The sequence below is a fragment of the Chelonoidis abingdonii genome, chromosome 2 (assembly GCF_003597395.2).
Source record: "Chelonoidis abingdonii isolate Lonesome George chromosome 2, CheloAbing_2.0, whole genome shotgun sequence".
Taxonomy (NCBI): domain Eukaryota; kingdom Metazoa; phylum Chordata; order Testudines; family Testudinidae; genus Chelonoidis; species Chelonoidis abingdonii.
In genome coordinates, this window is record NC_133770.1 from 193335704 (window position 1) to 193348059 (window position 12356).

At 40.1% G+C, this 12356-nt stretch overlaps 1 protein-coding gene across 3 annotated transcripts in view; it reads right to left on the reverse strand.

Moving 5' to 3' along the window:
- Positions 1-12356, reverse strand: part of NFATC1 (nuclear factor of activated T cells 1) — a 148562-nt gene that overhangs the window by 30295 nt on the left and 105911 nt on the right. For 2 of the 3 annotated variants that reach the window (XM_032788377.2, XM_032788387.2), the window contains exon 9: positions 8234-8920. In XM_032788377.2, coding sequence (XP_032644268.1) covers positions 8234-8920 — 687 coding nt within the window. The remainder of the gene's footprint in view (positions 1-8233; positions 8921-12356) is intronic. The other variant, XM_032788396.2, reaches the window with a different exon arrangement.

A 12356-nucleotide genomic window follows, 5' to 3' on the forward strand; every position in this document is an offset into this window, starting at 1 on the left:
ATTTCAATGAATGTGGCTATTATGCATTTTAACTGCTAGCTTTGGGCCTGGTCTACTCCCTGTGAAATCAAAGGGAATGTTGACTTAAGCAGGAATAGGAGCAGATCTTTTGCTTTTTAGTAATCTAATAACATTACAGCTTGCTAACTGGCAGCAAAGTTCACTGTTCTTGAAGTCAATTAGACTATTTACGGGTGTAAACTTCCTCATACACCTAGGTGTTGGCAGGATTGGGCTCTATGTTTGTTAAATCTAACTCCTCCTAGATATAGCAGGGATCTATGTGTTTCTTCTTTTATATTCAAGTCAATGGAGAAAGGGCTTCTTTCTAAAACATCTTCTCCAGATACCTTTTGTCAAGACGGGTCAGGGCACTAGAATACTGGAACTTTAAGTGGCTCACATGATAACTCCTGACCAGCTAACATTGCACAGCAATGGTGACACTCTTCAGAAATCTTTTAAGTAAATATCATATTCCAAAAATGAGCCCCAGCATCTGAACAAAGCTTTCTCAGGAAAGTTTTTGCTTCTGCAAGCCACAAATTTTCTTTGGCACCAGGCTAGGTTTATAAGCAGATGTAATGTTACTGAAGCTGAAGTGCAGCAAGTCCTTCTCCTCAGCTCACCTAAGAAAACTTTAAAAACCCCTTCCTGTTTGAAACACCAATGCCAATATCCATTACTATGGAAGTAAGAGAATGAATAAGATGTAGAAGTGAGATGTGATTTTTTTTTCCATTTAATTGCACAGGGAGTACCAGGGCTGCAGAGTGAAATTGGTATTTAGTTTGAAGAGACGCAGTATGACACAGCCTCAGCGCGCACTTAGTGGCCTGGAATGTTTAATGCAAAGGCACACACAATGCAAGTGTTGTTTCCTGAACACTAAAAATACCATAGGATATCCCTACTGCAAGTTACTGCCCACTGAGACCTTCCTCTTTTTGGATGCCTGCTCACCCTTGCCCCTGCAAAATACCCTCATTCAGCAGCCCTGAACGTGCATGGGAGTTGAGGGCACTCAACCAATCTCAGAAGAGATCTCAACACTTTGAAGAATTGGACTCTTAAAGACCTTGTGTTAATGTTCAAAGAATAAAAACAAAGTTCACCATTAGACTTCACAACACACAGCATCTAAAAGGTTAGCACCAATAGGTTGCATGCACTGGACTGGGCGGAATCAGGAAATGACACCTGTTTTTGTCATTTACAGTTTTGGAGGCTCTCTTTTTGTGAGTCTCCAGGGAGATTCTATTCACAAAGACTGCTATGAAAAGTGAATAGGCAGTCTTGCTATCCTGACCAGGCATGGTTTAGTTTAATGGTCTACCACTCAAACTCAGACATTTATGTCCACTAAAGGTCTGACCCTAATGAATTATTTGAGTCCTTTATATTATTTCTCCTACCCATCAGATATCACCTACATCCTAAATGTTAACAACACAGCATGTTTTACCACAGTAGCATGTACACTTTCAACTATATTAGAAATGAGAATGGTCTTGACTCAAGCATGGGGCCAGGTTTAGTAAAACTTTCCATGAGGAAAGCTTTTTGGTTTTTTCCCAGAGCTGCTAGACCAGGCCAACAGGGAGGGAGGGAGGGAAAGCTCATATCCAGACTGAAGTGTAGACAGTATTACTGGACTTTGTAGACTACCTGCATGTTGTTCTAATGACATCTGGACTACTGGAAATCAGAGAGTGAACGCAGAAGTTTTCAAAGGCATAATTGTGGCAGCACCAGACTAAACTTAATGCCTTGAGAGCCAATCACTTTAATCACAAAGCTGAAATGTATGAAAAAGGATACATTTCAGCAATAGAATAATTCTGTCTGCTACAGTTCCTGTTCAAATAAACTATATCACCAAATCACGTGCACTTCAGACATATACAGGGATATAAAAAATGAACATATGGTTTAGAGGCAACCGAATTTCATATATACTGTATCAGAGATATATGGGCTTGTCAGATATCTAACAGTGTGACAATATAAGCAATTCATGGGAATGACATTAGCAATAGCTCACATTACATCCACGAGTTAAACTTTTACTGCAAAAGTTATTTTTAAAAGAGCCATGTTTAAAATTAAATGGCTGTGGAGGCTGCAGCTTTCACTAACACTTTACCAGTGGTTTTGCCACTTTTACTTATTATTGGGAGTTTAATACTCCCAATTTACTTTTTCAGATTAAAAAAAAAGAAGTTGAAAAAAGTGCATTCATGGTCAAAGAATGATGAAACTCAGCAGATAATTATGGGGGCAAAAGCCTGCTTGTTTTAAAAAGAAGCTGATGATGTGTTTTCAGTAACTGCTGTCAGCCATATACTGAAAAATTCAGACACCTCTTTGTTTATGATGTATATATTTTCATCACTATGCAGGGAGTTAAACATACACATCCAATAGCAGCAAGATCAGAAGCCAACCCTTTATTTAAAAAACAAAAAAACCCAAAAAACGGGGGACAGCAGGAATTAACTTTCAAAGCAGCACATGAGAGTTCTTAAAGTCCATAGCACCTGGAATCAGACCCAAAGGAAAAGTGCTAGGAAACAAATGTAAAAACCAGTGAGGCTAGAATTTTACCCCAAAACTCTGAGTCCAAACACTCAGGGGCTTTCGGCAAGTTTCAAACTTGAACTTTGTAGCTCAAGCACAACCTTTATTCAAAATATAAATATTGTTTTTGTATTAAAACATATTTGTTATTGTCTCAGTACTAATTAAAATGAAAACCGGGAGCAAGAATATATAATAACTGTCAAAATGTGTTGAGAAGACAGATCACAATGAAATCCCTTTCCTGTTGGTACCAATGTGTTTCCCCCTTGCTTGCAGAGATATCATTACCAATGAATGCTAAGCCATTTCTTTGATGTTTTTAACGGCAGGAAATAATTTCACAATTGAATGTCATTCTGCTGCAGCTCAAAAAATGTATCAGTCAGAGGGAGTGCCAATCATTACCCTAATGACGTTTCTTGGCATTAAAACATCTAATTGAATTCTCTCTGTCCTCGCAATATGAAGATTTGGGCTCAATTCTTTGTTGCACCCAAGCTACAGTAGGCACAGGAATGGGAAGTGGGGGCAGGGAAGATGACTTTAAGCCACCTTTGGCCGCCCCTATTTTGATTTTAACCAAGGGCCTGTCCAGTCCACAGACTAAGTTCTACTGAGCTGCTTATGGCCACAAAGGGTTATTTCTAACTTCTGAGTAAAGCAATGAAAAATTTGGAAACTTCTCTTAGCCATCTTGGTCAGCAAAACTGAACCAAAAATACCATCAGAATGGACTTTCCTGTGATATTTTGGCACAAGTTGTGACTCAGACCAGGAAGGAAAAGCACATAAAAGTGTAAAATAAACATTAACCGAGCATTCACATCTCAGTACATGAAATAATGTTTGGTTCCAGGGATGGGCAAAAGTTCAGGTCAGTTCTTAATTTCCCCAAAGCAGCTGACTCTTTGGCTAGTTAGTGATAATTCTGCCCTGTTTTGCAAATGGCTGTATAGCTCATTTGTACTCCAGTGGCCTGGCAAGTCAATGATAGCTAACTGGTCCTGGGCCCAGTTCTCCTTCATGTGGCAGTTATCTTGAGCCCTGTGACCAGTCTTCTGCCTGGCTTTGTATTGAAGACTCATTGCTGATAAATCACTTAACAGAATAGAATTTGTGTTTAGCTGTCTGTCTGTCTTGTAGGGTTTTCTATAGCTCCTATTACCCTAGTATCTGAGCTGTTCCCAGGTTAGATCCTCGTGCAATTCATGAAATCTTCTCCTTTCCCCAGAATGGGAGCCTCTACCTGGGACATACATCTTTCCTTTTAATAAGGCACCTTTCATATCGAAGATACTCATTGACTTTATTGGGCTTTGGATCAGACCCTGAGTTCAATACTGCTAAGGGAGAAGCCATTAGGCAATCAGCAATATCTCCCACACACAGTGTCTTGGACATGGCCACTTGCATTACTCAATAAGGACTGTTGGTCAGGGCATGGAGGGCATCTATTCTTTTTGCTAAGAAATATGGAATTTCATGGATGACCAACAGAGACAGGGATAAAAGCTCATTTTAACTCTTTCATCTGAAGGACAACACCTTGAAGAATGCCTCAGCCCTTACTACTGCAGTGTCAGCATTGGGAGTCAGTCAAAGTCTTGTTTGGGATTAAATCTCAGCATCATGTGACACAAGAGTGCTAACTGAGCCAGACACACATCAATATTAGTAATATTGACACATATAGCTCATATGATTTTTCAAGGGAGTTTCAAGGGTTTTATAAATGTTTTTGAGACAGATATTCATGTACTGAAACAGGCTACCAAGCGAATCAGTAGCCCAGGTGGCTACTGTTGGTTTTTGTTTAAAATGAAATTGCCAAGACCAACACTTACTTGCCAAAATAGACGCCTCCTTGGGGTTTTTTTTTATACCATGTTAGCTGAGTATCATTACACCAACACTGAAACATCATATACAGTGCATATATTTACATAAACACACTGACTGCTTTTTTACAAGGACCTCTGTGATGTAGATGGCCTAAGTCTGGAACTATTCCAGACCAAATGAATTAATATTGCTTTGATCCTACAGGCTGAATCTGAAAAACTTCGGTTTATTCCAGGTCCAAGATTACTTAAAATGTATTAGAATTAGAGATATATAAATCAAACCAGAAAAAGAAAAGGCAAGTTTGTGAGACTCTGAATCAAATGTTACTTTATGTAACCAGAGTTTGATTTTTAATTTGCCCTGTGGTCACATTAGTGTGCTGTCTGTCTATTTTAGGATTTTACACTGCCACCCATCACCGTGGTATCTGAGCACCTTCCATATAAAATCAATAGCAATAAAAGTTGCTGTTGGGCTTCATGGAATCACTGGCATGTCTCCCTTTACAGAATAGGGCCTTTGGGTTTGATTTCTTAGATTTTATTAAATTACTTCTAGGGAGAGGGGGAGTTGGGTGGTGTATTTTGGGTAGGAGGGAAGGAATGCTGGGCATTAAAATAAACTTATTTTTACAGATTTTGTATTTTTATTCACATAAAGAGTACAAACAAAGTTTAATTAGCTATAATAGTTTGAAGGAGACATGAGTGAATCAATGTTTAAATTATAAATAGAAGGTGATTTTAATCTATTAAAAATAAAGATGAAATTGTCTCCTTATTCCTTGGTCTGACTGGAGTTCTGCTTTTCCACCTTCAAAATATTATTACAAAATACATACAGTCTACATAATTCTCCAACAACAACAAAAAAACCACTTGAAGATGCATAAAATACTAATGGGAAATAATGATGATGGTTGATTTTAACTGCAGCCAAACAAAAGCAAACAAAAGGATCTTTTTCCTAGTTAATCAGACCCACTTTGTGATTCTTTACTCCCAGTGGTGAGTACCTACAATTAGTACCTACAATTGGCTCCAATTACTTCAGTGAAACAATTCATGACGTAATGCACTTTTCACTGTGAGCACATTTTCACAAGCTGGCCCTCAGTGAGTAATATATAACTGGGAAACCAAGAGATGTTGCAGTAACCAAGCTGCCCTTCTGAACTGTGCCTGTAGGTCAAAATTCCATCCTTCTATAATCTATCTTTGGGTATGAGAAGGTGGCTCTTTACTGAAACAACTCCATAAAAATTATTCACTACACTTGCAAGCAATGAGACAGTTAGGGAAGATGGGGCAACCCTAAAAGGACAGACTTCTACTACGACTTTAACTTCTGATTAACCGTAGTAGGAAGTGATCGTGTGTGAGGTGGCACTGACGAAATGTGAATTTGTTTTTTTTTTTTAATGTAAAGTGTAATCCGTACGTAAACCAAAACATTATTATTGGCACTAGCACATAGAACATGATAAAAATAATAAGCTGCAAAAAAATTGCCACTGGCAGGAAGGGAAGTAAACAGTGTAAATCAGTTGGAAAGAAGGAAATGAGGAGGGGAAGGAGACATAATATAATAGTTGTGAGAAAAGTTCTGTCATTTTCTCAGGTACATTTCTGAGAGTCAGATCTTGATGCGATTGGGAGAATTTCCTCTGTCCCTTATTATATATATATATATAATTATTATGCTACCACTGCTTTTAGAGTGTGATCCTTAATTTGTGGAAGTAGGGTAATAATAGAGTCATGTATTGTCTTTTACTATTAATAAAAGCAGGGATTCTTTCTCTGTCTCCAGTTCTGTGGCTGTTCACAGAATGGCTTGAAATAGCATGATACATACTGAAGTATGAATTCTATCATCTGGCTACAGTGATCGGGGAATGCAAAATAACTACCGTGCCAAAGTAATTTATGCTATGTCAAAGAAAATAAGCTTGGGGTGGGGAAATGAAATTCTCTTTTCCAGAACACAGAGCATCAACAGAGTAGCCCTGTGACATCTACTGCAAGCTAGGAGCTGTAGCAGGTTCTGAGACTGCTGTGCACCTCTTCACTGAGGGGTTCTGGCCAGTGGATCTGTGCATCTCTACATCCAACATTCTGAGCCCCAACCATGCTCCTCCAATGGGGCGCAGCAGAGAACCCTTCTGCATGCTGAGGGGGTGTTTCTCCCAGTGCGACTGCACCAATTGCCCAGCCTATCAGCACGGCTCAGAATGAGAGAGTTCTGATATTTCTATACTTCTCTCTTCCAAAGTAATTCTTTTAATTTTTTTATTAGTTGTAAAATATATCAATTCTATTAAACAAAAAAGGAAGAGAGGGGATGATGGGTATAATTTGTGGAGGGGTAATGTGGTGCTTTTCTGGAGGCATAGTTGCATGACGGCTACTGATATGGATTGAATCTCCAAGATTATTATATGTAGATCCCAGCTGTTAATCTTGTGATCAGTCCCACCCTGGCTAATCTTTGTTTTCTATCAATCTTTCATTTGATTGGGGTTTTTTACTTTTTGTTTATTTCATTTTGGGGGATTCATCAGCTTTAATCTTGTTTCTCATGGCAGTATGCATGTGGAAAAAATGGACAATGTTTATATGAAGACTAGCCTGTCCTCAGCATAGAAAGAAATGCAGTGAAGTTGTGTAACAGCCATGTAAAACTTTAATGAACTGTGCTCCTAATTAGGAAAATTCCTTTGATTTGTCTGTCATGTAACTGATTAGGATCTCTATTACGGAAAGATGTTTTCTCAGAACTGAAAAGCAAAATGTTATTCAAGCCCAAAATACTAATGCTTTTATCCTAATTCAGCAAGTATCATGCAGTTTGAAATCAAATGAATAACTGTCCCCAAAATTATATTAAAAAAGTAAAATTAATTGTCTTTTGTTATAGTTTCTCCCTGAAAGACAATCACATTCAGAAGCTTCTTGGTACCAATTAGTTTCAATACAGACATTTCAAAGACATTCCTTTTCCAAACAGCACGGTATGTCATATAAAAATATATTACTTTTGAAAGGGAGCTCACATATTGCATTAAAGTGAAGGTTCAGAATACTACTGGGATACTTAGCGGTAAGTGTTAATTCACAGTTCAGGGAGGTCATATAATCAAATTCCAGATTACCCTCTTTATTATGTTCTGTTAATAAATCTTTGGAAACCGAAGTCTGACAAGTTCATCACAGCATTTTAACATTCGAGTGGGTGCATGTGGGTATATATCTATAAAATCTTAAAAACTAAAAAAACATTGGCTACAAATCTACAGTAGGAACTAAAAAAAAAAAGCCCTAGCTGCAGATGCTACTAGACTGAAAAGCCATCAGCTGAAGGACATGCCTCAGTTTTAAATTTGAGTTTTCTCAGCTGAAATAGAGCAGTTTATCATTTAGTTCCAATTAGCAGATTTGTGTACCTGAAATTTCATGCATTACGAACAGGACAATGTTAAATATGTTTTCACTGCCATTCCACAGGTCACTGGCATAGGCAGAAACCAAGACCACATGGTTAAGATTATTGCAATGTAGCTATTGGTCATGCAGCTAGTTCTACAGTGACTAACAGCATTTAATGCTTAAAAATACACTTTCGTTATTGCAAACAAAATTAAAGAACTCTTTCTCAGACAGAGAACATCAGCACAAAATTCTGCACCATTCCACAAAGCTGTTAATTTGCACTTTCTTCCATCAGAATTGTGAAGGGGGTTAAAAGAACTCACTGATATAGCAATATGGTTGAATGCAAACCTCTACAGCTGTGGAAGACTTACCATCATCCAGGTACAACTGGTCCAATTCCTCAGGTTCTCGCTTGATCATTACAGGAATAGGGGCCAAATTATGATTACTGTCCTCATGCAACTCTGGCAATGACAGTGGTTGGTTTGTTGGAGACTCATTTCTTTGAACCTTCGGCAGTTGGTGCTGCTGTTGACCCATTATGGATGAGTGAGTTGGACTGCAGGACTGCAAATAGGTTGGCTCTTGGGTAACGGATGGAACTGGAGAAGAGGGACTGTTGGGATAGAGTGTTTGTTGGTAACCAAGGGAACAGCTACTGCTCAGATGTTGACTCACCTGCGGCTGCAGCATGATGAGAGATGATTGCTCTGGAGAACTTGGGTGCACAACTATAGACCTTGGCACTTCCTGTATGGTGGGGACACCTCCAGCGGGCTGCTGAAGTCCTAGGTGACTGTGGCCCGGGTTGGTGATGCACTTGTAAGCAGAAGATGAAAGATCATGCAGCTTGGGGCTTGAGTTGGGGGAAGATGACATCACAGTGTTTCTCTGCTGACAGGAAGTGAAGCCAGCCACAAGGCACGAACCAGGATCAGGAGGCATCAAGATCTGCTGGCTGTAGTATGGTTTAGAGAGAGGGTTTAATCCTTGGGTCATTGGTCCACAGGTTTGAGCAGGCTCATAGTCATCACTGGGTTCTGTTTTTATAATTGGAACTGTTAAGAGAAAAAAAGTTTTAAATAAACATGAGTTGCATATTGGTATGATCAAGTTGGCTTGTGGCTAGGATACCCTTTGCAAAACAAACAACGTCTTGAATAAGACTCTGTGTGTCTTTTGCTTAGTTCTCCCACCCTATAAAAAAAATGAATGAGTCATCAGCACAAGAAAGTCACAGCTGGTTTTAATATTGAAAAGGACTATTTTCTTTGGACTCTCCTTCAGCACTAATGTGCTATAAAAATCTATTTGCAAATAGCTGTGCTGCAGTAGAAGCCTTGGACCCAAGGGCTCCATGGATTTGTAGTAATCAAAGCAAAAATTTTAACTTGGATGTACTACTGCATTTCTACTGCTACTGATGGCCCATTTGATAAATGTCTGCACATTTGGTAAACTCAAGAATAATAAGGTAGAGATGGGGCTTTCAGAGTTCACAGAAATAAAATTGCAAAGATAAATGACAATATTGTTATGGACAAGGAGTTTTTGATTATAAGGCTTTTCTTTTTTTTTGGAAGACCAAGAATCTCATTTAATTTTTCTTTTACATAACTGTGTTTAATCTCTTCTTCTTACTACCCAGCCAATGGGTGTAAAATATTCACCAAGTTGGAGCCAGCTCCCAGAGATCACAAGTTGGATCCAAACTACCAATGCCAACTCCTGGAGAATGTTAGTCCAGACTCTGCTCCTGAAGAGTCTGATACCAAGAAGAAATCTGCTCCTATAGTGGACAAACTGTTTCTTCCATCCCACACCCCAAAGGTGTGCTGAAGAGGCTGTACCTGTCAGTCATGGAGAGAAAGCCCCTCTCTGAAACACGAAGGGTGACTGGTATGGAATTTGCTACATAAGCAGGCCTCTGACCATGAACAAAAATCTTGAGCCTCTCTCCAATAAAGGCAATTCAGAGGGGAGAGAGGACTTTGCCTTTCCTGGATATCCAGCAGCACATGCAGTTTACAGGGAAAAGACTCCCACTTCTAAGGTCAGGTGAACTATAAATTAGAGGGGCCAGGTAGGCCTCTATGGCCCAGATTTTTAAAGGTACTTAAGCATTCAGCACTGCAACACATAACTGATTTAGGAGCCTAAATGTCATTTGCAGAAGGGAGTTAGGCACTTAGACCCTAAATCCTATTGACTATCAATGGGATTTTGGCTCCTAAATGTCTTAATCCCTTTTGAAAATGAGATTTGAGCTCCTAAATCAGTTAGGCATTGCAGTGCTGAGCACAGTAATGCCTAATATCTTTAATAATCTGGGCCTCAATGACTTCAAGGAGTTTGAATAAACATATTTTTTCTAGACAGACCCAAACTTAAATAAAGAGAGCAGTGATTTTGGATTCATATGAGGGTTTATCTTCTTGCCTAAATAAAAACCTGCAGAGACTTTCATAGCTCTTAGGCACTGCTGGCAATTTATGGCACTATCACAGGATATCTGTTAGGGTATAAAAATAACTATTCTGCTAGGGTAGAGTAGATACCAATGAAATATCTCCTGATACCGTGACCTAACAATTCAGTTCCAAGTGTATGCACGTGTTTGAGGATTTTGAGCCCTTAAAAGAGCTTTTAGTCTATTTGAAATGCATGTGTATATTAGCTATAGTTAACTTCTTTTAATGCTCTCAGTTTTTACTTCTGGTGAATGCACTTTGCTGCCTTTGTTTTACAACTCCTAGTCCCTTGTTAACTTTGCTCTTTTTATACTGTTTTGCACACAGATGCTTGCAACACTTGCTTCAAGATTTCTTCGGCTATTAGTAAAAACATGTTTAAGTACATAACAGATGCACAACTGCCATTCAAGATGCATGTATTATGGATAATGGACTGTTGTCAGATTCCTCCTCCTCATATTTTCACCTGCTCACATGCTGCATGCTAGTTAGCATGGTTCGGAAAGTACTGGTTGCAGGGAAGGAGATTTCAGGTTCAAGGACAGCTTTATAAAACCCATATTATACCCTTTATGAAAACACGGGACCAAAGAAACACACCTCGATAAACAGAGAAGCACAGAGACTGTAAGAAAATACCTTTCACAAGATCCTCATGTGTTTCACATTAGGTTCACTGTACGAGCAAAAACCTGGCACAGCTGGAAATATGAGGATCGCTGAATACTGAATTTTCCCAATATATCACAGTTATAGAAACACCTGTGCTAAGTAATTCCAAATAAATCCACTGACAATTCAGTGCTCAATAACCCTTGCAGTATCTCATTCATTTAAAACTATGAGTCTATGGGTATGTCTACACTGCAATTAGACTCCTGCAGCTGGCCCATGCCAGATGACCCAGGCTCGTGAGGCTCAGGCTGAGAGGCTGCTTAACTGCGCTGTAGACATTCTGGATCAGACTGCAGCCCAACCCCTGGGACCTTCCCACCTTGCAGTGTAAATTCACCCTATGAATCTTATGGTGGCATTTTTGAAGTGGTGGCACATGGGGCTGGTGGGAGAAGCATTGAGAAACACTGATTCTATGACAGTGCTGGGCAACCTGCCACAGATGGACTACATGTGGCCCATCAGGGTAATCTGATTGCGGGCTGCAAGACATTTTGCTGATGTTGACCGTCTGCAAGCATGGCCCCCCGCAACTCTTATTGGCTGTGCTTCGCCGTTCCCGGCCAATGGGAACTGTGGGAAGTGGTGGGCCACAGGGACATGCTGGCTGCCGCTTCCGCACCTCTCATTGGCAGGGAACGGCAAACCGCGGCCACTGGGAGCTGCGGGGGGCCATGCCTGCGGACAGTCAGTGTCAGCAGAATGTCTCGTGGCCTGCAATCAGATTACACTGATGGGCCACATGCAGATTGCCCACCACTGCTCTATTACCTCAGGCTGTTCTTTTCCACATCTTTGCAGTGCACACCTTTGGGGAAAGTTATGTATTGATGAGTCCAACCTCAGCCCTCAGCTGCACCAAACTTATCGCTGCTACAGCTGAGGAAGGTGACTTTCCATTCTTCTGATCCTGGGCCAGCCTAGGGCTGAAAAGGCCCCCAGAATAATTTAGAGCAGCCTATAGCTATGACAATTGAAGGTTTGGCCCCCAATATGCCTTCTATGCAGATGTGTGTGTGGGAGGCTGAGTATCCCAGCTTTGCACAACTTGAGGATACCCTTGCATTAGAGGAATCCTTGGCTGCCCTTTTCTGGCTTTCCAGCTGCTTTGCTCTGTCTCAGTAGTAGAACAGAGGGAAAGGATTCAGCGGGCCTGATTCACCACTGGTTTATTCCAGCTTTACACTGGTGTAACTCCATTGATTGCGCTGTCAGACAACTGATGTAAGGCAGTTCTGAATTAGCCAACACTGACATGCTAACTGCGTGTGCAGTGGAGTCACACTGGTACACAACTGGAGTAATACAGAGATGGATCAGGCCCCACAATGAGGAGTAGGTATAA